General features: G+C 43.5%; 3 protein-coding genes across 3 annotated transcripts; 1 reads left to right on the top strand and 2 right to left on the bottom strand.

The window, feature by feature from the left end:
• Positions 1-1026: 1026 nt before the first annotated feature.
• On the top strand, positions 1027-2372 carry LOC134207932 (glyoxalase domain-containing protein 4). The gene is made up of 3 exons (XM_062684009.1): positions 1027-1307; positions 1455-1504; positions 1582-2372. The coding sequence occupies exons 1-3, from the start codon at positions 1218-1220 to the stop codon at positions 2297-2299; spliced, it is 858 nt and encodes a 285-aa protein (XP_062539993.1). The 5' UTR covers positions 1027-1217; the 3' UTR covers positions 2300-2372.
• Positions 2373-2382: 10 nt separating this feature from the next.
• On the bottom strand, positions 2383-15354 carry LOC134207931 (alpha-(1,3)-fucosyltransferase C). The gene is made up of 2 exons (XM_062684008.1): positions 14182-15354; positions 2383-2961 (listed from the first exon to the last, which is right to left on the bottom strand). Exons 1-2 carry the CDS (start codon positions 14940-14942, stop codon positions 2520-2522), a joined length of 1203 nt encoding a protein of 400 aa, XP_062539992.1. The 5' UTR covers positions 14943-15354; the 3' UTR covers positions 2383-2519.
• Positions 15355-22884: 7530 nt separating this feature from the next.
• Positions 22885-25477, bottom strand: LOC134207574 (uncharacterized). The gene is made up of 3 exons (XM_062683282.1): positions 24947-25477; positions 24572-24876; positions 22885-24517 (listed from the first exon to the last, which is right to left on the bottom strand). Exons 1-3 carry the CDS (start codon positions 25475-25477, stop codon positions 22885-22887), a joined length of 2469 nt encoding a protein of 822 aa, XP_062539266.1.
• Between the last annotated feature and the right edge of the window lie 219 nt (positions 25478-25696).

Genomic DNA, 25696 nt, shown 5'->3' with positions numbered 1-25696 from the left:
AATCAGAGTGTAAAATAATCGAAAATTTTTGGTGAAGACCATTTTTCTTCATTTGTCAGTTCACTTCCGACTCATTCATAGTCGGCTCTGGACAGTCAATATTCAGTTGAATATTGGTCATTGAATATTTATGCACATTTTACAAATTGATAAATTATCTCAAATCTGAACACGTTTCAAATGAGTAAAGTGATTTATCACACACGACTGAATCCGATTTTCATCCGCGAGGCACATTCAACGGTAAACATCAACATACACAAACACAATGCTAATTATGTTTTTTTCTGCACATAGTAAACACACTCAGTGACAGTCGAATGAATGAGTTTGTGGAGTAGTCGTCTGACTATGTCATTCTATGTTTTGAATATTCATGCGATGTTTGTCAAAATTCGGACTGTAGTTGCTTCATGAAGATGAATATTTTAAGCTCTGATCGCAATAAATAATTCGTTTTATGTTCCGAGACTTATACATTATTTATGAGGCTCACACATAAAATTTATTGTCATGAACTAATTGCAAAAATCTATATAGCTCACACATAAACCAGATATGGATTTTTTTGTCAGTGATAAGTAATCACATATATTAAAAAATAAAATAAAATTTTTGATTTTATGTACCGATAAATGTCTACCGATTTCTGTTAGAAAATATCTGGTCACCCTGGTTCCTGGCCATGATCAACTGTGGCACATTGTTATCAAAACCAGAGGTTTTCAAACTATTCAAAAACCATACAAATTTCCAAAACGAAAAGTATACTATATTTTTTTTATTATAATGACCTGATTAGTGACTATCATGATAAATAAATATACTCCATAAATAAATATACTCTAGAAAATATGATTTGCAGCGAGTGAGCGTAAAATAAAATGATCGAAACAATGATCTCGTGACTTCATTTCGGATTTAGGTCTCCGCGGCGCATACTGACCAAATAAATTTCGACATGCGGCCTATCATAGTTCGAGAAACGCTGCCCTTGAAAATGCATTTTGATGCATCGAAGCCGTTTGTTTGTTGTCGTTGTGTTCAGGTTGTGTCATTTTTAGCTGCATCGCTCCTGTTATCTCAAAAGTGCTTTGAAGTTCGGCCGGCAGTGTTCAAGTGAAGTGAATCTTTCTTGCGACTCATCGCTGCTTATCAGAATCTTAAATACGGTGTTTGAGGGTGCTGGAAAATAATTCCATCGTAATTTTTTGAGGATGATTTCTGCTCGCGCACTGCACTACGTGTTCAAAATTGGAAATCGTGCCAAAAATGCCCATTTTTTCCGAGAAATTCTGGGCATGCAGGTAAGGCATAGAGAAAATTGTCAATCAAATTAATCATCGATGGATGATGACTATTGCTTCTAACGACGTTCAAGGTTGTCCACCTGTTGGAATGCGTGATTTGAAAAAGCACATAGTAATTATCATTTTTTTCCTTCTACTCTTCAGGTGCTTCGTCATGAGGAATTCACTCAGGGATGTGATGCTGCTTGCAATGGGTACATTTTTTTTCTTTTATTTACGGCTGGTCATTTATATAGTAATTGTAAATCTTGCCTCTTTGTCATCATTTTAGTCCCTACGACAATCGTTGGAGTAAAACCATGATTGGCTATGGACCTGAATCGACTCACTTCGTCATAGAGCTGACGTACAATTACGGTGTCAAGGAGTACACCTTGGGAAACGATTTCGGTGGAATTACCATCAAATCTTCGGATGTGGTCGATCGAGCTACCAAGAGCAACTATCCTATGGTGAAAGAGAATGACCACTTCGTTTTGGTATCCCCGGATGGTTATAAATTTTTCGTCATCAACGAGAAGCAAGATTCGACACAGGATCCAGTGAAAAAAGCTACGCTGAACGTAACGGATCTTGACCGGTCGGTCAAATACTGGCACGAAACGCTGGAAATGAAACAACTCGCGAAAAGCGACAACTCAGCCCAATTGACTTACAAGGAAAACGGTTTCGTTCTACAGCTGAACAAGATCAATGGTCCGTTGGACCGCGCCAAAGCTTACGGGAGAATCGCCTTCGCTGTGCCATTCGATGTGCAACCGAAAATTGATGAGGTCATCAAAGCCAGCAACGGTACAATTTTGACACCGCTGATTTCGTTGGACACTCCCGGCAAGGCGACGGTTCGCGTTATAATTCTGGCTGACCCGGATGGGCATGAGATCTGCTTCGTTGACGAGGAAGGCTTCACTCAGCTGTCCGAGGTGGACCCGGAGAGCAACGGCCAGCTTGACAAATACATCAAGAAGGATCCATTCCAGGAGCAATGAGTACTTATATTTGTTATATTTTAAACAAGGGGATCAAATGGTATTATAAAGTATATTGTTATTGATTAAATAATGGTGCCAGTAGTAATATTATCCGAAATGTTCATAAGTTTTTTCCTTTATAAGTAGATTTTGATTTATGGATTTGGAGTAATTCGAGTAATTTCTTTCAAAAAACACAATTTTATAGAATTTTGTAATTTATTTAGAGGGCAAAATCCTAAAATTTAATTCTAGATTCAGATTGACATGCACCGTCGAACCACCAGGCTTTGATGTCCTTGTAAATCTGCACCTTCTCGCGTGTACCAATGTCGTGCAGCTTTCGACAAAGGTCGCAAAACGGTTGACTCCCGGTGATCCGGTAGTGCTCCTTCCACCAAAAATACTTCACATACTCTTTGGGATTCTGTGCCAGATACACCAAATAATCGACCAGATCGGTGACGCTACCGAACTGCTGCACATCGATGTACGAAAAGGGTGGCGCGAATCGAGAGTAGTCCGCACCGCCGAATACCACCGGCACGATCCAGCTGTCGGCCATAACGCCGTACATCTTCTCGGTGATGTAGTCACGGCAGAGCGAGTTCTCGAATGCGAAGTAGAACCGATAGTCGGTGGATAGCATCTCGGAACAACGAGGCGATCCTCGCGGGCACCTGGAAGAATGAAAAAAGAGGAAAATAGGATATAAAAAAACATTTGTGAACGTCGAAATTAAATTTATATTAAAAGAGAGAAGATTTTGATAATACAAAAGAGAAAACTATGTTGATCAGAGTGGCAATAGTTTAAATTTGATAGTATTCGGATTTTATTTAAAATAACTAAAAAATGTACTTGAGTTGATAATATGATTATTAATACAGAGCAAAACATGTTTTCAGAGAGTTCCAATATTGCTTGCGAGAGCTTTGTTTTGTGCGAAACGACGAAGAAATGTGTTAAATAGTAGAGCATCCCGAGCAAAGCTTGAGAGCAAAACGATAACTCGTTTGATGTTGTGAAATCGCCGAATATGATTACTTAACTTGATATCTTTTTGGTCGTTTTAACGGTTAAAATAACAAAATGTATAGCAGAAAAATCTTACTGTGACATCAAATCGAAAACTTTTCCTGCTATCGATGAGAGCAAATCGAAAACTAAATTTGATATTGGTTCCGATAACAAAATAAGTTCACAGTTTGATGTCAGATCATACAATTTAGAAATCTACAGCAAAATGAGGTCAAAATATGTATTCAATCATGATGATTGATATTTGAAAACAAATTATGATTTCAATCCGATGTCGGAATCAAAATGTGTTTTCTATATGCTCTCATTATGTTTTCAGACTTTGCTCGGGTAGTTGCAAGTTTTAAGCTGCAAGTTAGAGGTAAGCCAGCCCAGGGCTGCAAGCCTTTCTATAGTATACTGACTGAGCTCAAAGCCGGTTGCCAACGTTAGTGTTTTTTATCATTTGAACAAATTTGTGCGACAGTACGGATCAGCTTGCAGAAAAATTTGTGATGGGTTTTCGGTTGTTTGGATTTATTTCTATGTTATTCTACTTTATCAGGTGAGCTATTAATATATATGTGCATATTATGGTTTTAAAAACGATATTTATTTACAGTATGCGATTATGCCGCCACAATATTGTGCTTCGAAGCTGGCCAAAGTGAATTCAATCTGACCACGAAGCATGGAATTCGTCGGAGAGTACCGTGTTCATCATGCTCCTCAAACCAGCCATTATGTTTGTGTTGTTTAGAGCTGTATGGATTATTCGTGCTTCTCTAAACTAAATTTGTTAATTTATTATGAAAATTATTATCTATGTGTAAAAAGTCACAATAAAATTGTTTTAAATTTGTGTTTAATTTTCTCCAACCATTTTTTTTTTTCCATTTCTGGCAACCATCTTTTCCATATTATGAAAATGAGATGACAGTCATTCGGATCGTTTTCACTAGCGAGAGGGGAAATCGAATGCTGATCATCCGAATCACAAATTACTTTCGTTAAGGGGCGGCAGCAAATCGACTGTCAGTCGTTATGAGGCGGAGATATTGGTTCAGTGTAATAAAGACAAAGTTGCGAGTACAGAGTACCGTTGTCGGGGGTGACAATGGCTTAAATGGGGGTGAGAATGGGTCACTGTTTCAACTACTTTCATTTTTCATTTATTTAGTTAACATCTAAACAGATAACACTGAATCAACAATTTGACGCCACAATGCACGGTTCGAGGCCGCATCTCTCCATCCTCGGATACGCCCCACGCTCGCCAAGTCGTTCTGCACCTGGTCTGCCCATCTCGCTCGCTGCGCTCCACGCCGTCTCGTACCTGCCGGATCGGAAGCGAACACCATCTTTGCAGGGTTGCTGTCCGGCATTCTTGCAACATGTCCTGCCCATCGTACCCTTCCGGCTTTAGCTACCTTCTGGATACTGGGTTCGCCGTAGAGTTGGGCGAGCTCATGGTTCATTCTTCGCCGCCACACACCGTCTTCTTGCACACCGCCAAAGATGATCCTAAGCACCCGTCTCTCGAATACTCCGAGTGCTTGCAAGTCCTCCTCGAGCATTGTCCATGTTTCATGTCCGTAGAGGACAACCGGTCCTATAAGCGTCTTGTACATGACACTATGAATGCTCAACTACTTAGAATGCTTGTAGAATAGTGTTGAGAGGACACCACTATGTATTCGCAACCAGCACTTCGCTGGTGGCTCATCATCTGACAGCCGTCAGATTGACAGACGTCGTCCGCGCCTAGCCAATGCGGAGAAATGTGATCACCTCGAATAGAATCGCAACTTGCTCGCCTTTAATCAAAGTCCACATGTCTGTCTTCTTTTAATAAAGTTTTAATTCGTTAGTTGTAAATATAATCGCGAGTTTTATTATTGCAACAGTTTGGCGACGAGGAAACCCGGTCGGTTCGCGGAATATCGTGTAAACAGTGTTTCATCGACGAGAAACAGCTTCCTACAGTCTGTCAAAAATTGAGGTTAGCTGCAATGGCACAAGATGGAGCATCAAATTGGGGAGCAAACGAAGCGGAAGCCATTATATTCCAGCAGGCCCTGACTCAGATTCTCACTCAACAACAGAGACTGATCACCCAATTGTCACAGCAAGTGTCGGCAACGCAACTTTGTTTGAAGGAGCTTTCTCGTGAAGACATCGCTCTAGATTCTTTGGCCAGTAACCTCACTGAGTTCCGATACGCCCCAGAAGAGGGATGCACGTTCGATTCTTGGTACTCCTGGTACTCGGAACAATTTGATAAGGATGCCAAAAAACTGGACGACACTGCGAAAGTTCGACTCCTAATGAGGAAACTCAACCCAGCGGCGCACGAGCGATACACAAGCTTCATCCTTCCAAAGCAACCCAAGGAATTCACTTTCATCGAAACCATCGAAAAATTGAAATCGCTTTTTGGATCAGCTGTATCTATTTTTCATCGGCGGTATCAGTGCTTGCAAACTGTGAAAGATGATACGGAGGACATCGTAGCGTATTCGTGTAAAGTGAATCGTGCATGTGTGGACTTTAAACTTGCTGATCTGTCTGAGGAGCAGTTCAAATCCCTCATTTTTGTTTGTGGTCTCAAGTCGTCGAAGGGTTCCGATATCTGGATGCGGCTAATAACGAAGCTCAATGAATCATCGGATATCACTTTAGCGAAAATTGTGGAGGACTGCAAAAGCCTAGTGAACTTGAAGAACGAAAAAAACATCTCCGTCAGGTGTGCATGCGGTAAAGCAGAACAAATTTTCCAAGTCAAAGTTTCAATCATCCGTTGCTGGAACCAGCAGCAGTGCAAATCAGCCGCGTTCTCCATGCTGGTCGTGTGGAGGAATGCACTTTTCCAAGGATTGCCACTTTCGGGAACACGTATGTCGTGAGTGTGGGAAGAAAGGACACAAGGAAGGGTACTGTGCTTGCTTCACCGGCAAATCAGCAGACGGTAAGAAGAAAACCTTCATACGGAACCAAAAATCAACCAAGGTCGTCTCCGTAAACACCGTCAGTCGTGAACGCAAGTATGCAGAAGTGCGAATCAATAACGTTCCAGTTCGTCTTCAAATTGATTCGGCATCGGACATCAGCATCATTATCGATGAAATGTGGAAACGAATCGGTAAACCGGAGGTTACTCCGCTTTCGTGTCAAACAGTAACAGCTTCAGGAGAGCCGCTCAATATTGCGTCCGAATTTTGGTGTGACGTGACGATAAACAGTGTCTCCAAAAGAGGTTTGTGTCGTGTTATGGTGCCAGAAATCAAGCTATCGGTTTTGGGTTCCGATTGGATGGATAAGTTCGGTCTATGGGATGTGCCTATCAACTCGTTTTGCAATCAAGTTTGTAATCGATCCCAGTCATTCATGGCATCGATGCAGGCACAGTTCCCGAATGTTTTCACCAATAAGATGGGGTTATGCAGCAAAACGAAAGTCAAGCTCCAACTTCGAGGAAATCCCCGGCCTGTATTCAGACCAAAACGTCCCGTCTCTTACAGCATGGAAGGCGCAGTTGAAGAAGAAATTCAGCGTCTCCACAATCTGGGGGTCTTGAAGCCAGTAGATTTCTCAGACTGGGCTGCACCTATAGTGGTTGTACGGAAGCCGAACGGAAAAACTCGCATTTGTGCGGATTTCTCAACGGGGTTAAACGATGTTCTCGAAGCTAATCAATACCCCCTCTCCGTTACCTGAGGATATTTTTTCAAAGATGTCAGGATGTCGATACTTCAGCCACATAGACCTTTCCGATGCCTATCTCCAGGTGGAGGTGGAAGAAGGCAGTCAACAGCTTCTAACCATAAACACCCACAAAGGACTGTACCAATTTACGCGATTATCACCTGGCATCAATTCAGCCCCAGGGGCATTCCAGCAAGTGGTGGATGCAATGCTCGCAGGACTCGAATTCACCAGTGGTTATCTCGATGACGTCCTTGTAGGAGGCAGAACGGAAGAGGAACATAAGCAGAATCTCGGACGGGTCCTTAGCCGTCTGCAAGAGTACGGTTTTACGGTGAGGATTGAAAAATGCAGCTTCAGCATGGAGCAAGTTAATTACCTGAGACAATTTATGGATGGTGATGGTATTCGACCGGACCCGAGTTGCAGCCATTGTCAACATGCCACCACCACATGACCTTCCATTATTGAGGTCCTATTTAGGTGCCGTAAATTATTATGCCAAGTACGTCCCCGAAATGCGGAAGTTGCGGTACCCTATGGATTAAAGTGACCAGATAAATTTTGTGTGAGCGCGGGACAAAAAAAAGTTCATAGTTTGATATGTTTTAGAAATGCGCTCAAAGCAAATCTTTCATTTTTTTCAGAACTTATTTATTACCAAGGTTTAGTTTGCTAACTGTTCGATAAACTGTTACTCATTTTAGAAGTCAAAGCTTTCTTCAGATTTTGAATGTGCAGCGCAATGTAGCTGTTATTGAGTTTCGCATAGTTAGAAATCATTGCAGATAAATTTCAGCTGTTAAACGTCTAGTGTATAGACATTTTATAGAATATTATTTTTAATAAAGATATAAGCAATGGTATCGAATCTTGAAAATTAGCTTCTGAATAACCTAAATAATTCTTTCCTTATTACCTAATAAAAGTATTGTGATTAAGAATTAATTAGATCATATTTATTTAAAAGTCTATTCTGGTTGAAGCTTCCGCCTCCAGGAATATGGTCCACGTCTAATTTCAGATTACTTGGAGACTAGAATTCGATCTAAAATTTTCCCGAAATGTGAGTCTACCTTGAACACAATATTCATTTTTTGAAGCACTTTTTGCATCAACGTAACTGTGGGATCTATTACTATCGACAACTAATATCAATAATCTAAAGGTCGGGTAAGTTTTCTGCAAAATTTTGGTCCGCATGAAATTTATATGGAGTGGGATTTTGGATGTTCCGTGTCGAAACCCAAGCAATCACGTAGCAGGAAATACATGGAAGCAAAATCTGCTTACAAGATTCCCAGGGTATAAGGCTAGTGTTGGTAGAGTCATGTTCAAATCTTAATCATCGAAGCCTCATGCGCGATCTAACTCGCTTTCGATCTGTAAGCAGAGTTTTTCACACAGAATCGCATCGTTTCGCCCATTTGCCGAAAAATGATTTTGCCCCAAAAAGCGTCAAAACCCAATGGAAGAGTATTTAATGTTTAGGTATGGATTTACTATCCATTGTTTTAGGCAAAGGTAGTAAATTTGATTTGAATCCTGGATGAGATTTGTGAATTTGAGTCTTTCCCAACACTGCTATAAGGCTTGAGTAAAACAAACTATAATCACAAAAGCAAATTTTAATCTTGATTTCAATGATCCATACGATTGTTTTATAAAACATTTGCTTTAGTCATTATTATATATTTTAAAAATCTTATAATTTCTTTGAAAATACTAATAAATAGCTAATTATCGGCATTATTTTTCATTATTTCGCGGGACATTATCTAGAAATTTGTTAAATGCGGGACGTTTCGCGGGACGCTTTTCAGCGCGGGACAAATAGTGAAAATGCGGGACTGTCCCGCGAAACGCGTCTGGAATTCCTCCGGGAATTCCTCCGGAAGTTCCTCCGGGAATTCCTCCAGAAGTTCCTCCGGGAATTCCTCCGGAAGTTCCTCCGGGAATTCCTCCGGAAGTTCCTCCGGGAATTCCTCCGGAAGTTCCTCCGGGAATTCCTCCGAAGTTCCTCCGGGAATTCCTCCGGAAGTTCCTCCGAATTCCTCCGGAAGTTCCTCCGGGAATTCCTCCGAAGTTCCTCCGGAATTCCTCCGAAGTTCCTCCGAATTCCTCCGGAAGTTCCTCCGAATTCCTCCGGAAGTTCCTCCGAATTCCTCCGAAGTTCCTCCGGGAATTCCTCCGGAAGTTCCTCCGAATTCCTCCGGAAGTTCCTCCGGGAATTCCTCCGAAGTTCCTCCGGGAATTCCTCCGAAGTTCCTCCGAATTCCTCCGGAAGTTCCTCCGAATTCCTCCGGAAGTTCCTCCGGGAATTCCTCCGGAAGTTCCTCCGAATTCCTCCGAAGTTCCTCCGGGAATTCCTCCGGAAGTTCCTCCGAATTCCTCCGAATTCCTCCGGAATTCCTCCGAAGTTCCTCTCCGGGAATTCCTCCGGAAGTTCCTCCGAATTCCTCCGGAAGTTCCTCCGGGAATTCCTCCGGAAGTTCCTCCGAATTCCTCCGGAAGTTCCTCCGAATTCCTCCGGAAGTTCCTCCGGAATTCCTCCGGAAGTTCCTCCGGAATTCCTCCGAAGTTCCTCCAAATTCCTCCGAAGTTCCTCCGGGAATTCCTCCGGAAGTTCCTCCGGGAATTCCTCCGGAAGTTCCTCCGAATTCCTCCGAATTCCTCCGAAGTTCCTCCGAATTCCTCCGAAGTTCCTCCGAATTCCTCCGGAAGTTCCTCCGGGAATTCCTCCGGAAGTTCCTCCGGGAATTCCTCCGAAGTTCCTCCGGAAGTTCCTCCGAATTCCTCCGGAAGTTCCTCCGGGAATTCCTCCGAAGTTCCTCCGAAGTTCCTCCGGGAATTCCTCCGGAATTCCTCCGGAAGTTCCTCCGAAGTTCCTCCGAAAGTTCCTCCGGAAGTTCCTCCGGGAATTCCTCCGGAAGTTCCTCCGGGAATTCCTCCGGAAGTTCCTCCGGGAGTTCCTCCGGAAGTTCCTTCGGGAATTCAACCGGAAGTTCCTTCAGGAATTCAACCGGAAGTTCCTCCGGGAATTCCTCCGGAAGTTCCTCCGGGAATTCCTCCGGAAGTTCCTCCGGGAATTCCTCCGGAAGTTCCTCCGGGAATTCCTCCGGAAGTTCCTCCGAATTCCTCCGAAGTTCCTCCAAATTCCTCCGGAAGTTCCTCCGGGAATTCCTCCGGAAGTTCCTTCGGGAATTCCTCCGAAGTTCCTCCGAATTCCTCCGGAAGTTCCTCCGGGAATTCCTCCGGAAGTTCCTCCGGGAATTCCTCCGAAGTTCCTCCGAATTCCTCCGGAAGTTCCTCCGGGAATTCCTCCGAAGTTCCTCCGAATTCCTCCGGAAGTTCCTCCGAATTCCTCCGAAGTTCCTCCGGGAATTCCTCCGAAGTTCCTCCGGGAATTCCTCCGGAAGTTCCTCCGAATTCCTCCGGAAGTTCCTCCGAATTCCTCCGGAAGTTCCTCCGAATTCCTCCGGAAGTTCCTCCGGGAATTCCTCCGAAGTTCCTCCGAATTCCTCCGGAAGTTCCTCCGGAATTCCTCCGGAAGTTCCTCCGGGAATTCCTCCGAAGTTCCTCCGGGAATTCCTCCGAAGTTCCTCCGGAATTCCTCCGGAATTCCTCCGGAAGTTCCTCCGAATTCCTCCGAAGTTCCTCCGGGAATTCCTCCGAAGTTCCTCCGAATTCCTCCGAAGTTCCTCCGGAATTCCTCCGGAAGTTCCTCCAGGAATTCCTCCGAATTCCTCCGGAAGTTCCTCCGGAATTCCTCCGAAGTTCCTCCGGGAATTCCTCCGGAATTCCTCCGGAAGTTCCTCCGAAATTCCTCCGAAGTTCCTCCGGAATTCCTCCGGAAGTTCCTCCGGGAATTCCTCCGGAAGTTCCTCCGGGAATTCCTTCGGAAGTTCCTCCGGGAATTCCTCCGGAAGTTCCTCCGGGAATTCCTCCGCAAGTTCTTCTGGAAGTTCCTCCGGAAATTCTTCCGGAATTCCTCCGGAAGTTCCTCCGGGAATTCCTCCGGGAATTCCTCCGGCAATTCCTCCGGAAGTTTCTCCGGGAATTTCTCCGGAAGTTCCTCCGAGAATTCCTCCGGAAGTTCCTCCGAGAATTCCTCCAGAAGTTCCTCCGGGAATTCCTCCGGAAGTTCCTCCGGGAATTCCTCCGGAAGTTCCTCCGGGAATTCCTCCGGAAGTTTCTCCGGGAATTCCTCCAGAAGTTCCTCCGGGAATTCCTCCGGAAGTTCCTCCGGGAATTCCTCCGGAAGTTCCTCCGGGAATTCCTCCGGAAGTTCCTCCGGGAGTTTCTTCCGGAAGTTCCTCCGGGAGTTCCTCCGGAAGTTCCTCCGGGAATTCCTCCGCAAGTTCCTCCGGAAGTTCCTCCGGGAATTCCTCCGGAAGTTCCTCCGGGAATTCCTCCGGAAGTTCCTCCGGGAATTCCTCCGGAAGTTCTTCTGGAAGTTCCTCCGGAAATTCTTCCGGAATTCCTCCGGAAGTTCCTCCGGGAATTCCTCCGGGAATTCCTCCGGCAATTCCTCCGGAAGTTTCTCCGGGAATTTCTCCGGAAGTTCCTCCGAGAATTCCTCCGGAAGTTCCTCCGAGAATTCCTCCGGAAGTTCCTCCGGGAATTCCTCCGGAAGTTCCTCCGGAAGTTCCTCCGGGAATTCCTCCGGAAGTTCCTCCGGGAATTCCTCCGGAAGTTTCTCCGGGAATTCCTCCGGAAGTTCCTCCGGGAATTCCTCCGGAAGTTCCTCCGGGAATTCCTCCGGAAGTTCCTCCGGGAATTCTTCCGGAAGTTCCTCCGGGAATTCCTCCGGGAATTCCTCCGGAAGTTCCTTCGGGAATTCAACCGGAAGTTCCTTCGGGAATTCAACCGGAAGTTCCTCCGGGAATTCCTCCGGAAGTTCCTCCGGGAGTTTCTCCGGAAGTTCCTCCGGGAGTTCCTCCGGAAGTTCCTCCGGAAGTTCCTCCGGGAATTCCTCCGCAAGTTCCTCCGGAAGTTCCTCCGGGAATTCCTCCGGAAGTTCCTCCGGGAATTCCTCCGCAAGTTCTTCTGGAAGTTCCTCCGGAAATTCTTCCGGAATTCCTCCGGAAGTTCCTCCGGGAATTCCTCCGGAAATTCCTCCGGAAATTCCTCCGGAAATTCCTCCGAGAATTCCTCCGGAAGTTCCTCCGAGAATTCCTCCGGAAGTTCCTCCATGAATTCCTCCGAAAGTTCCTCCGGAAGTTTCTCCGAAAATTCCTCCAGGAATTCTTCCAAAAGTTGCTCCAGGAATTCTTCAAAAAGTTCCTCCCGGAATTCTTCCGTAAGTTTCTCTGTATTGTGGCATCCAATTATTGTTTAATTCGTGGATTCGGGAGCACCAGTCAAGTTTTCCAGAACGTTCCAGAAAACGTGACTGTATTCCCGAATCCGTGACTGTTGTTCCCGAAAAAATACACCGTGAACTCGTTAGTTCACGAGTTCATGAACGCTTTTTTGCGTGTGGTATGTGTGTGTGCAAAAGATATTTTAGTTACCAGATAAAGATTGTCGCTGTCGTCGCTGTCCGGAAAATCTTTTGTTGGCAAGGATAGGGGAGCTAAATGTCAAAGAAGGAAAATCCATTCGATTTGACAGCTTGGTACCCAACATGTTCCGGACAGCAGGACAAAGGGAACCGAAGTGACAATCTTTATCTAGTAACTAAAATATCTTTTGTGTGTGCACACGAAAACTGAAAAACATTAGTCAACTTTTCATATAGTAATCTTAAACCGATTTTTCCGCAGCAAGTTGCATTTGACGGAGCACAAACTCTAGTTGATCACTTTTGAATTTGTTCACGATCAGTCATTGCGTTCAAAAATTATGAGGAAAACGATGTATTGAACCATATAATATTGGTTTGTTCATTCGCTATAAAGCGTTTGCAAACGCCGTAAGGTAGGCAATTATTTTGATATATATCACACTAAGGCAAAACCGAACGTTTGAATCGAGAAAGGTATCATCGCCGCCGGATGTTGGTCCCCGTGCATTTCAAATGGGTCCGCGATTTTCCGTGCCTGAATTCCGAAAACATCGCATATGTAACCGGATTGTTCTCCAAGGTTTAAAACTGGACAGAATATTGGATACATATACATTGCTTTTCCAAGTGTTGTAGAACCGTTTGACTTCTGTTTTTAAATGACCTTTCAACTTAAACTTATGCGATTGAAGAGTAAGAAACATGGGAAACAATTCATGATGTATCTTTTTCCTAGTTGGAATTCTACATGGAAGGAAATCTCCTTTGGTATACTAAACAAGAAATACTTTAAAGTTGGAACGTAGTCTTTTGCTTGTTGTCGTTGTTTTCTATTATGACATTTCGTGCAACAAAATTTTCCAATGCTTACTTGGAGAAGTTTTCTCGCAACGATGTTCCCATACAAAGAAAAAAGGAAAAATATTTCGCAAAGAAGATTCCAATGCATATTTTTCCTATGGAATTTATATTCCTAGTTCCAAGGGGCCATCCACAAAGTACGTCACGCTCCTAGGGGGAGGGGGGGTTCCGAGCAGCGTGACGACTCATACAAAAATTTTAGAGTTTTAATACAAAAAGTGTGACGAAGGGGGGGGGGGTTGAAAATCGCCAATTTTTGCGTGACGTACTTTATGGATCTTCCCCAATGGCACTCTGGAGGCTTACCAATTACTTATTAATCAGCATAAGTTCCAACTTCCAAACCTAACAAATCAAAATTAATTCATTGAGAATAACCAAACATTCAAGGAGCGGTAACCCTATACAAAATATCGAATAGAAATTGTTTTATAATTGCGTATTTTTCCTCTCCGCGATCTATATACACTACAATTTTATTTGGCGCCAACAATCTGACTGTTTGTCACAATTTTATCAACATGGCACCGAATTGTCCCTCCAACATTAAAAGCGCAACCCTTCATTGGCAATTGATCGTTATCGTGTTTGAACAACATTTCAGTTGCACTAAAGCCTTTCACGAATCACGAGCATGGCCATCAAATGGCACGTAAAGGTGTACATCATTAGTCAAATTGAGGCCCCGAGGCTGATGAATGAATAATGGACACGCCATTGTGCGTTGGAATCACTGTTTGTGTGGCCTAATCGATTAACTTTCACCAATCGGAAATTCGTGCTTTGTTTTGTTTCATCTACTTACTCCATGGTTCCGCATTTCCCGTAGACATCCACCTCCATCGACCGTTGCATTTCTCGAACCAAATCGTCCCGCTTGGAAAAGGTGTCACAGTGGGACACAAACTGAACTCCCATTTTGCTCTTTTGCAAAACCAGCTCCATCACGGTTTCGTTGTAATACTCCTCGAAGTCCCTCCTCCACTGTGGTCGCTCGTTGGGACTCACCACCACATCGGTGACCGCATCGACAAAATTGTTGTAGTTCCAAACCACATCCGAGTCCAACCGGTAGGTCATGGTCCAGTTGAAGAAGTCCCGATCGCCACCAAGCAGGTGCTTTGTGTGGGCAGGGGATTCCATGTTCGCTGCGACGTAAATTTGGCGCGGCGAGCGAAGTTTGGGAACTTTTTCGAACAGCGAGTACGCCCACGGTTCGGCGATGTGGAAAACGAGCGCATCGTAATCCGTAACGGCGGACAGCAGCTCCCGGTTGTTGGTCAGGACGCAATCGGTCACGGGACACTGGATCGATCGAAAGTAGTCCGGTCCGACGGTTTCCGCCGAGAGTTTCCAGTTTTCCACATCGAAAAAGTTCGTGTACAGCAGGATGTATTTGGGTTTGTCCTCGGGTTGGTGATCGCGAATGCTCTCTTCCAGGATCCGGTAGTAGCTAACCGATGGCTTAAGGCACTGAGTGTGAATAAAAAAACTGGCTGCCAAAAGCAAGCAAAGCACCACAACCAAGTACAACAGTAGGCGGTTACGCTTCATTTTTCTAATCATGGTGAGAGACGATAGCGTACTGCCGAATTCATGGCACACTTCGATAACTGATAATTTTTCATCAACGATAAGATAAACATTAGGTCATATCACATTGTTCACATGGTTGTTAACAAGATCGCGCACGGTTGACTAGATGGACTAGAAGGCACTGAATTTTGAATTCAGATTTGAAGTTCCATATGGAACACTTTGAACATGTTCCACGATTTTGTTTAATCACATTCCCGCATCGTTTTTGTGAAACACCTTATCTTCGATTTCTGTTTGTCCAAACACTTCAGCCGATCCAGACTATCATTCGTCGGTACAGCACTCATCATTAGTGGAGTGATAAATCCAATGAATCACTTTTTTCTAACCCCATTCGCCTAAGGGTGTGCATGGACTAATGTTAGAGGTGCTAAAGCAGTGCATTACAAGCGCGTATATCGCCATAGGACGGTATTGCTGTGAGTCCAGTGACTACGATGTCGTTTGAGGTGTTGATAATGACCGTTGGCGTCGTGTGTGGAAATGGGTGCGACGATGAAACCAATGAAATGAGTTGCCGTGCGGGTGCGCGACTTTGCATAGGTTGGGGGATTCTCTGTTCGTTTGCTAACCACCGTAGTTGATGCGAATATGTGAGTTTCCCTAAGTGGGAGGATGATGTAAGATTTAACTGTGATTATTAGAGCAGTGGGCGTAAAGGCGCAATCGTCAGGGTTACCGAATAGGAAATATATCAAAATTTTGAATCATCCGTGTAGATGTTGCTGCCTCGAAAATCAGTAGGATGTAGTATGATATTCGATTAAGTCTGATTAGTGCGAATTTTTAGAACACTTCCTAATCTGTAGATTGGTAACAAATTACCAGACAATTTTTTATAACTGGTAACCATGGTGATGATCGCATTTATTCCATGTGTTTGGAATGTTCACAGCTGAATCTTTATGGTTGATGTGCGAATACGCTGCATGTAAATGAATAATAATGCCGCCTGTTGTTTTAGCTAAGTATTATACTGAACAAGCCCATGATGTATCTTGCAATATAATGACAGTTTTTGTAATCGTTTTCCAGGGCTCTCGTAGCTGATGACAAAGTAGCACGTGTTATCAAAGCGTTCACCATCGTCGTGGCAGCCAAATTTTAAAAAAAATCTCAAGGAAGGTTTTCCTGTCGATTATTTCACGAAAGTTAGCACACACTCACACACACACACATCAGTGGTGAATGGTTTGAAGATGAACTGGATGGAATTCCAAACGTGGTTCTAAAAACTGCGATACTGGCGTTTCCAGATTTGTTCAGGATGGTTACTTTCCGGTTACGTGAAATATCCAGAAACTGCTCTCTCTTTCTCTCTTTTTCTCCCTCTCGCGGTCTCTCTCCCTCTCGCGGTCTCTCCCCCTCTCGCGGTCTCTCTCGGGCAAATATCCGTTTCGGTCAAATAACCCTTACGGCCAAATAAACCTTCCGGCCAAATGACCCTTTCGGTTGAATATCCCTTTCGACCAAACGACTTTTTCGGTCAAACGACACTTTCGGCCAAATGATCCTTTCGGCCTAATGACCCTTTCGGTCAAATGACCTTTTCGGCCGCACGACCCTTTCGACCACATGACTTTTGGCCAGGGTTTCGGCCTAATACTTTGTTCGGCCTGTAGTGGCATTCGGTCAAATGGCTTCAATCGCGTTTTCCATTTAATGGGATCTTTAGATACATTTCCTTGATTATCCTTACTGAGAACGATAATATAACCCATTTTACCGCTGTTAAAACGCTAGTGTGCGCAGTATGCGTTATGTTCGGAATTCCAATCTAAACGGTATGAAAAACTGATAAGTCCCCTGCGATAACGGAACGCGCACCATATTAACTGTCACACACGAAAATCACCATTTCACGTTATACAACGGCAACATTGAAGATATACGCCAGCCGACATGGGTAGTAGCATCAAATGCCCCACTGCTCCGGAAGGGTTGCGTGCAGGATATGTACTTGTTTAGTATTACTGTATTACGATTGCAGATTTTGGAAACATTATTTGAAACAGCAAATGAATTTGAATGTTTCGTACATATGTTGATTTGTGATGAATTATACGAGTTGATTTTGAAGAAGCTAGAAAAGTGCGTTTTGCATCAAACTCCTCTGCGGAATTATCGGTTTCGAATTGCGCTTCACCTGGTAATACGTCCTAGCATTTTGTTCCGATTGATGGACGATGCTAGGAAAGATAAGCAGTCTGGAGCGACGTACCTGCACCGTTGGTAGTAACACTAATAGCCCGAAAATGGTAGCAGCAACATGAATGTGATTGAATCTGGTCATGCATTAGTTAAATAATCTATAGGTAACATATGTTCTAGAAGGGTAGGAACAGTGAACAGTTGTTGTATTTTTAAGGCTTCGAATAATATCGTACAGGGTGTGTGACGAAATTTTGCAGTAAATTTCCAAACGGATTTTTTTTTGAAAATTGCATAACAAGTTTCAGACCGATATGGCAGCAATAGATATTTTTGCAGTAAATTTCTAATAGATTTTTCTATGATTGCAGAAAAATAATCAGATATTTTTGTATATTTAACAACAGAAAGTGAATTTTATAAATGATGTGGGGTAGAAACGAGATATATCACAAAATGTCATTGCATCGTTATTGCTAATTTGCTGGTAACTTTTGTCAAAGGTTATTTATAATTCTGGATTTCTGTTGAATGTCGTGAAACCGTTTTTGTTTCCGGATGGAGAAAAGTGCGTTAAATATGTTATGTAAAATTTGTATAAAGTACCCCGGGCAAGTGGGATCTAAAAAACGATAGTTTATCTAAATTGTTAACGCATGCTTAGAAAACTGGGTATTTCAGAGCGTTAACCATATACATCATTATATGCATCCATTGTTGAAGTGAAGGCGTCTTGGTAGGCATTTATTCAATTACAGAAAATGTTGGTAATGACAGAAATAAATTTACCTGTAGGACCCTGTGGGATACTCCCGGTTCGCAACCAAATTGAAGCTTAAGTTCTAAAAGTTGCGTTGCAGGAACAGCCCTGCAACGTAGGGTGTTTGTTTGGTTTCACACCCACGAGTATCAACGGCCCACATACAAACCACGTGCTACTGACTGCGTTGCAACTAACCACCCGGTCCGGAGAGATCCAGTGAGAGCCTCTCGTCACTGTGGACTCTCGCGGCTTTCGTTTTCTACGCTCGGAATCGAATCATACGCCTCAAAACTGCTCGAAAGCAATAACTGCAAATCTGCACAATCCTCGTTTCGGCACACTGCTGTCGCCGAGTAGATTTGGGCAGTCTTATTGGACGAAATTGCATTACCATTGGTGGCTGAACACTCTGTCACGATTGCTGGGATTCGACGAGCTCTAGAGTGGAAAAAGGTCGCGAAGCACGTTGGGATACAACACCGATCACGTGGGTTGAGATTGACACGCGCAAAGCAAACGCTTCAAAATTCTATCGCCGGGGCCCCGATCAACGCATCGTTGGAACGACGTCGCCGGCAAGTACCTTTTGGTGGGAAATAGGTTTAAGATAGAAAGAGAAGATCAGGCTAGCATTAGGAGATCGATGTGCACGAGAGATTGGACCAATAAAGATTTTTTGAATTTTAACTCGTGCAGTGGTCCTAAGAAAGGCACACGTTTTCGCATTGATTTCGAATCGTTACTTGAGTGGTTTTTGCTTAATGAATAATTGATCGCGGAATATTTGGATTATCGAAATCATAGATAAAAGGGTTCTCTCGGTTTACAGGTAAGTTGGGTGATCGTTTGGGTTCAAGATTAACTGCGCAAATAATAACTCGCCCTAGAAGAGGGTCTCTTAACCGGGATCCCAACAGCAACAGCAGTCTTCCTTAAACTAGGAAGTGGCGCATAAGCTGCTGTTTGTGTGAGCTCAGAACGTACGTTACAGGGTTGATCTTCGCTGATCATGGTGATAACTTCATAATGGTGTACTACGAATGAATCCAAATCTGTTGAAGAATAACAATGCTTTGGATCCGGAATATGCATTCTAATATGGAGAAACATAACTCAGGCATCGGCCCTCTCGGCAGATGTGACTGGCTAGCCACGAGATTGCCAACGGTTGCCCTAAATGGGGGCAGGAAATACTTATTCTGGTTTGTTGTAGACGGATGGATGTTGGGTCGTCTAGGCATACGCGCAGCAGACAGCGACTATCAAAGGAGAGCAGAACAGTTTGTTTCTAATGACACAGAAGAGAATATACGTAACTTGGGGTTAGCCCCCTGGCGATAGCGGCGGGTAACACCGCAAAATGCCAAAGTGCCCCAATGAGGGCGATAATACTTTGTTTAGGACCTATTGTCCTTCTACGGCCGGTTGGCCATCTCGAATGGGAAAAATACAAATTTTCGACACTGCTCTGCGATATGACCCATCTTTCGGAGGTGACTACTTACTCTCACGTTCCCGTCAGCACCTGGATGAACATCCGTGCTCGTCCCAACTTCCATTTTAGCGGTGGAACATTGTCTTCTTTTAAGAGTGCCATTGTACCAACAGTGAGGTTGTCCCTGCTTCTCGTTCATCTATTACGACTAGAGATGGGCAAAGCAGCTCATTGCAGTGAGCGGATCTGATCCGTTCAGCTCATTGAAAAGAGTCAGCTCCTTGGATCAGCTCTACAGTTATTTAATGCTACATATAATAAAACATAATTGTTAATATTATTGTTTTAATTATTGTTCAAAAATTTGAAAAATTCATGTCATTCATTAATTTATTCATTCATTCATCTATTTACCTTTCTTTGAAATTTTTAAAATGTTGAGCTACAGTGAGGTAATAATTTCTATTGAAAAAACCGACAATTTTAAACTAATAACATTTATTACGCTTTTTCTGGCCGTCTAGTTTTGAAGCCTAGGAGTTCATTTAGAACCATCACATTTATTTCTATACAAAAACTAACTCAACATTATTTTCTATTCATAATTCTAAGTTACATTTCGTTGATAACGTTTCTCAAATCGTTAATTTGAATAATTCAGTCCCTAGTCTCTGATATGTATGATATCACGTGTCATAAGTTTTCTCTTCATACTGGGTGCAGTAAACCAATACCTTGTTTGCGCGCGCTTCTAACCCTTCTAACCATGCGTAGTTGACATTTTCATACAAGAGAGCCCATTCAGCAATATTGGTTCCCGAAATGCGAGAGAAATAAAAACAAGAGAGTAAAAAAATACAGAGCACGGTGCTAACCGAGTGCACATGTAGCAGTATGCTGGCGGGAAACCCCGTCGCAAGTAAAAGATCCGCTCCGTGCAAGACACAGCTCCCAGTTCGGTTCGTTTGAACCACACGGTTCGCACGCTAGAATCGGTCGCAACTGATCCGGATCGAGATCCGTGTCGCACGGATCTGAGCTGGTGGTGCAGCTCTCGTTTCCATGTCACAGCAATTTCGAGCTGGACGACGACATGAGCGGAACTGAGAGTTGTTGTTCGGATCTTCGGATCTTTTGCTTGGTACGGTTCGATCGCTACCGCACTACTAGGTATCTTTTGTGTGCCTGTTCGTAGCGCCGAGTATGTGGGTATGATTTAAGCAACCCGGGAGCAACTTGACATATGCAGTACAATGTCACTGTACCCCGAAATTTTGGTCCGGGTGGTCCTGTCAAACTCGAAATTAATCGAATCATTTCACGAATAGGGCGAAAAAGGGATTGATGTGCAATGCAGAAAAATATTAAATGAAAATCAATCTAAACTTGAATTAATCAAAGGAGAATGGGCCTTCCGTAGCTGAGCATTAAGATGACCGCCTTAAGGTTGTTGGGGAGGATTACCAAACATTTCTGGTGGGTTAATTTTCTCGGATAACGGTTTATCGGTTTATCGTTCAGCGGGAATGTCACCTAACTTGAAAATTTATTCAATTTTTTTAGGCAGACAATTTTATATTAGGTTTGAAATACAGACATTTTAATATGGAGTACCGCCGTCGGGGGTGACGATGGGTTTGATGGGTGGGAATTGGTCAGCGCCTTCACCGACAGTCAGGAATGCAGATACTAAAATATTTTAAAAAGGTCTCTTTTAATTCAGTTTTCTTGTCCTCGGATACATTCAATCTATTCTACAAGCATTCCATGTAGTTGAAACAGTGACCCATTCTCATCCCCATTTGACCATTTGTCACCCCGACGGCGGTATCATGAAGACAAAATTAAGAAAGTTGGAAGAATGAACACAGAAGATGTAGCTTTAGAAAGTAACACCAGCGGAATTCTAGCGTAAAAGACAGATTTTCCCTATTAATTTTAAAAATAGATACTGAACGCATTGGCGAATCCTGTAAAATAGAACAGGATTGTAAGTATCCTGGTATATTGGTTAAGAACTGCCCAGTAGAAAATTAGTGGGACATTATTCCTCGATGAGAGCAAGTTGATACATGCCAAGCAAATCAGGATAAGTCCCTGTGAATATTTTTCAAAGCACAAAATTAACAAAATTAAACTACTAGTAAAACGGAAGCGCGATTTTCCAAGAAACATATGTAATTTATTTGTGTAACTGTACACAAGTTTATTAAATATCATTTCTCAAATTCAACTATTAGTATTACATAGATCAGTGTGGACATACATAATGAAAAACATGGAATAAAATGGGTGGTAGGTGAAAAACTTTTCGTTCCTCAAAGTGACAATTTTCAATTTTGAAGTAATGATCTTTTTCGTTAATAAATTTTTATAACTTTTCACCGAAAGTTGTTAAATAAGCCATATAATTAGTTTCACAAAAATTATTTTTTATTGAGCAAAGCAAAATAAATTATAGAGCAGGTTATTGAGAGTTTCACAATCGACGTTTTCACTTTTGTATATTATCGTCCTTCCGTGTCGAATACATATCTTTACAAATATTCTTCAACTGTTCACCTGAAATTAGCCAAAGAATTGATTAACGAAATAAATCGAAAATTTTTGACGAGACATTATTTTATTGTGTTTATTAAAAGTGTGTTCCAAATGAAAAATATTATGCGTAATTTTGTGAATTAAAATGAAACTGCCTTGTCATAGAGGAATTTTGATTTTTTTTTTCAGTCAGTTTTACAGTTCTCTTGATTATCTAATCCTTATTTGAGCATCAAGCAGCAACATTGTAAAACAATGAATAATGGTTTTGGCTCCGTTGCGCTTAATGCACTTGAGCATAATAAGTAAACGAACGAATAATAGAAACATTATTTGTTTTCCTCTTTGTTCATTTTATTTTCTTATATTTACTTCGTAATTAAAAATCTGCCCTATTCAAATGAGGATCCTGTCTGTTATTTGCAGACAACAAATGACGAAACAAAAAACATTACTTTTATGGAGAAAAAGTGTGACGGTGGCGTAGGATGGACCCATTGTTTATGTTTCGAAGCGCCATCTGCGATTTCTAAGTGGGTACGCGAAACTAAGGCTAAATGTCAAGTTGTTCGGGGGTTGGATTTAAGAAATAGACGGCAAGCTAGATTATTTTTGCTTGTGTGTTTCTTATTCCTCTCTGCAGCAGAAATGATTAAATTTAAATTAAACAGAAATTCTCTGTTGCTTGGCTAGATGGTGCTGTCGCTTAGCTTGATGGTGCTTGAGGTGCAAATAATAAACGATCAGCACGTGCGCGGTACTGGACTGGAATGCTCATACAAGCTCGCTTGTGTTGTGTACCGCGAGCGTGGTATTTTCGTTTGTGCTGTACAAAATACAACAGCGCGCGTACTCGATTGCGTACGCTCGAGGGAGTTTCTCTAGGCGCGTGTTTGACAATGATTTCATCAATTTAAAGTGAGCTGCTGAGCTGGGCTTCTTTAAAAAAGATCCATGGCTCATCAGCTCAATGTAAGGAAGCGAATCTTTGGAACAGCTCCTGAGCGGAGCGCCCATCTCTAACTACGACTCTGTAGATTTGATAAATAATCCGTCGACCGTTTCCAGATCACTTGGCTGTATTGCTGAACCCGCTGCCATCTGGTGAGCCTATTCTCTGGCAGCTCGCTGATATTTGGTTCAGGCACTGCAGTGAGCGGTCGCTGGATGAGGAAGTGCCCCGGCGTTAGAATCTCCAAATCCGTAGGATCGTTGCTCATTGGAGTTAACGGCCTCGAATTAAGGCAAGCTTCAATCTGTGCGACAAACGTATGCATTTCATCGCACTTCAGCATTCTGTTTCCGATTACTCTTCGCATATGTCCTTTTACCGACGTCACTGAGGCTTCGCACAAGCCGCCGAAATTGGGAGATCTGGCGGGAATGAACTTAAACTCAATTGAATCCGCTTCCGTTGAAACTCGATCCTGGAACTGATCTTGCCGAAAAATGTTGTGTAGCTCGTACAATTGTCTTCGCGCTCCAACAAAGTTGGTAGCGTTGTCGCAAAGTATCAGGACTGGCCATCCACGCCTTGCGGTGAACCTCCTGAGTGCGGCTATGGAAGCATTGCTGGTGAGATCCATAACGACCTCTATATGCACGGCCTTGCAGGCTAAACATACGAACAGACACAGGTAGCACTTGACCGGTGCACCTTTCCGAGTTGCCGGTTGAAGCTCGAACGGACCGCAATAATCTATGCAGACGCGCTGGAATGCAGGCGCTGGTGACACTCGTTCGAGTGGAAGGTCTCCCATCAACTGCTCATGCACGCGTGGCCTTGCTCTAAAGCACCTAATGCACTCGTGTAGGACCCTCCTGGCGAGATTCCGGACGCTCAGCGGCCAAAATCTTTCACGAACGCACGCTATCATCAACAGAGGTCCTCCATGAAGTAGTCGATGATGATAATCAATCAGAATTAGCTTAGTTAACGGGTGATGGCTATCCAAGATCATTGGATGTCTGTGACCTGGTGAGATCGGAGCATTTCCGAGCCGGCCACCAACACAGATTATCCCATCGGTCATAACAGGGTGAAGATTGTGTAATTTTGAAGTTGGTCTTACTTCATTTTTAGCCAGAATATCTGCCAATTCTAGTGGAAAGCATTCCGATTGGGCTAGCTTCACCAACGCTAGCAGCGCCGAGTTGTGTTCATCAGCACTCAGTGATCCTGTCCTCCGTTGCTGGCTGTTTCCTTGTTGACAATTGGTAGAAAATCGACGTATCCAGGCGGTCAGTCGAACAAGGTTCAACAAAGAAGAACGAAGTGTGAATACATCACTTGGAGGAAGAGCTTGAAGCGCTGCGGACACAAGTGGTCTCTCGTCCAGAGTTACCGAGTCAAATTGCTGCTCGGGGACCAGCATATTTTTAGGCCAATTACTAATATCTTTTCTGAGCCAATCCGGTTCATGCCACCGTAAAGAATTATTCATTATCTGCGCCAGTGTGGCTCCTCGCGATATGATATCGGCCGGATTTTCAATCCCCGGAACGTGATTCCAGACGCCACCTTTCGTGGCATGCTGAATCTCCGACACACGATTGCTATCGAAGACTTGCCACCTCGATGGGTGCGACGAGATCCAATACTTGATGATCGTTGAATCCGTCCAAAAGAAATCAGGCGCTGAAATCTCCAGACTGCCTTTGACGTTCTCGTACAGATGAGCCAACAGTAACGCAGCCGACAATCACAGGCCAGGTGTGGATTGTTTCTTCTTGCTGCGGCTGAGGTTTTCCAATGGTGCAACCTTTGACTTGGCCATCATCAAATTGACCATTATTCTTCCGTCCATGTTCACACAGCGTAAGTAGACGACAGCTCCGTAGGCCTTGTCGCTAGCATCGCTGAACCCATGGAGTCCACAAGTGATCACGTCTTTACCAAAGCCGATCCACCGTGGAACTGATACCGCGTCTAAATCAGCTGCATTGCCTCTGAAATCTAACCAACGCGAATGTAGATCGTTGCACAGCAGCTCATCCCATGTGTATTTAGCCTTCCAAAGATCTTGCAAGAATATCTTTCCTTGTACTATGACTGGACCTACTAGTCCATAAGGGTCGAACAGGCGTGCTATTTCGGATAACACAATCCGATGGGTGCCCTTCATGCCCTTCAGGTTTCCAGTGGGGAACCTTGATCCAAAACTTATCTGCTGCCGGTTCCCATGTGAGACCCAGTGTCTTCACGGTAGTCTTTTCGTCCAGATCAAGAACTTTGCGCTCGTCTCTTAGATCGGGAGGAATTTCAGCAAGAATCGCTGGATTGTTTGTATTCCACTTCCCGCGGTTGAACCCATACTCTTTCAGAAGCTCTAGCACGTCTTTGCATAGCTGCTTCCCTTCTTCTATTGTGTGTGATCCTGCCAGCATATCATCTACATGAAAATACTTTTTAACGACAGCTGCAGCTCCAGGATGTGGTACATCTCGATATCCATCGTCCGAATTGGAGTTGAACCACGTGTCAAAAAGTCGGGATCGGAACGGGAACGTGCTTACGCTCCAAAAATCGTATACTGAATGTCTAAGCAAATCAGGCGACGCCTCGAGCAAACTCGTGGACGAGTCTTTCCTCTCACTCAGAACACCAAGCATCCTTGTCGTTTGCTTTCTCTTTCTCTCATGTATTCGAACGATCTCATTATAACTGTTTCCGCTACACCCACGGAAGAAGTCTCTTTTCAACAAGCTTTTACGAGTTTGCGTTTTGAGTCCTCTGAGCTTTGCGTTTCTTCTACACGGTTAATTTTAAATACCAAGAGTATTTGAAACTAACCTTGTGACGATAATATATACTGCGTCTATCATGCATCC

This window comes from Armigeres subalbatus, chromosome 1, assembly GCF_024139115.2.
Source record: "Armigeres subalbatus isolate Guangzhou_Male chromosome 1, GZ_Asu_2, whole genome shotgun sequence".
NCBI classification, from domain to species: Eukaryota; Metazoa; Arthropoda; class Insecta; order Diptera; family Culicidae; genus Armigeres; species Armigeres subalbatus.
The sequence above is the reverse complement of the archived record's forward strand: the minus strand, read 5'-3'. Positions and strand labels throughout refer to the sequence as shown.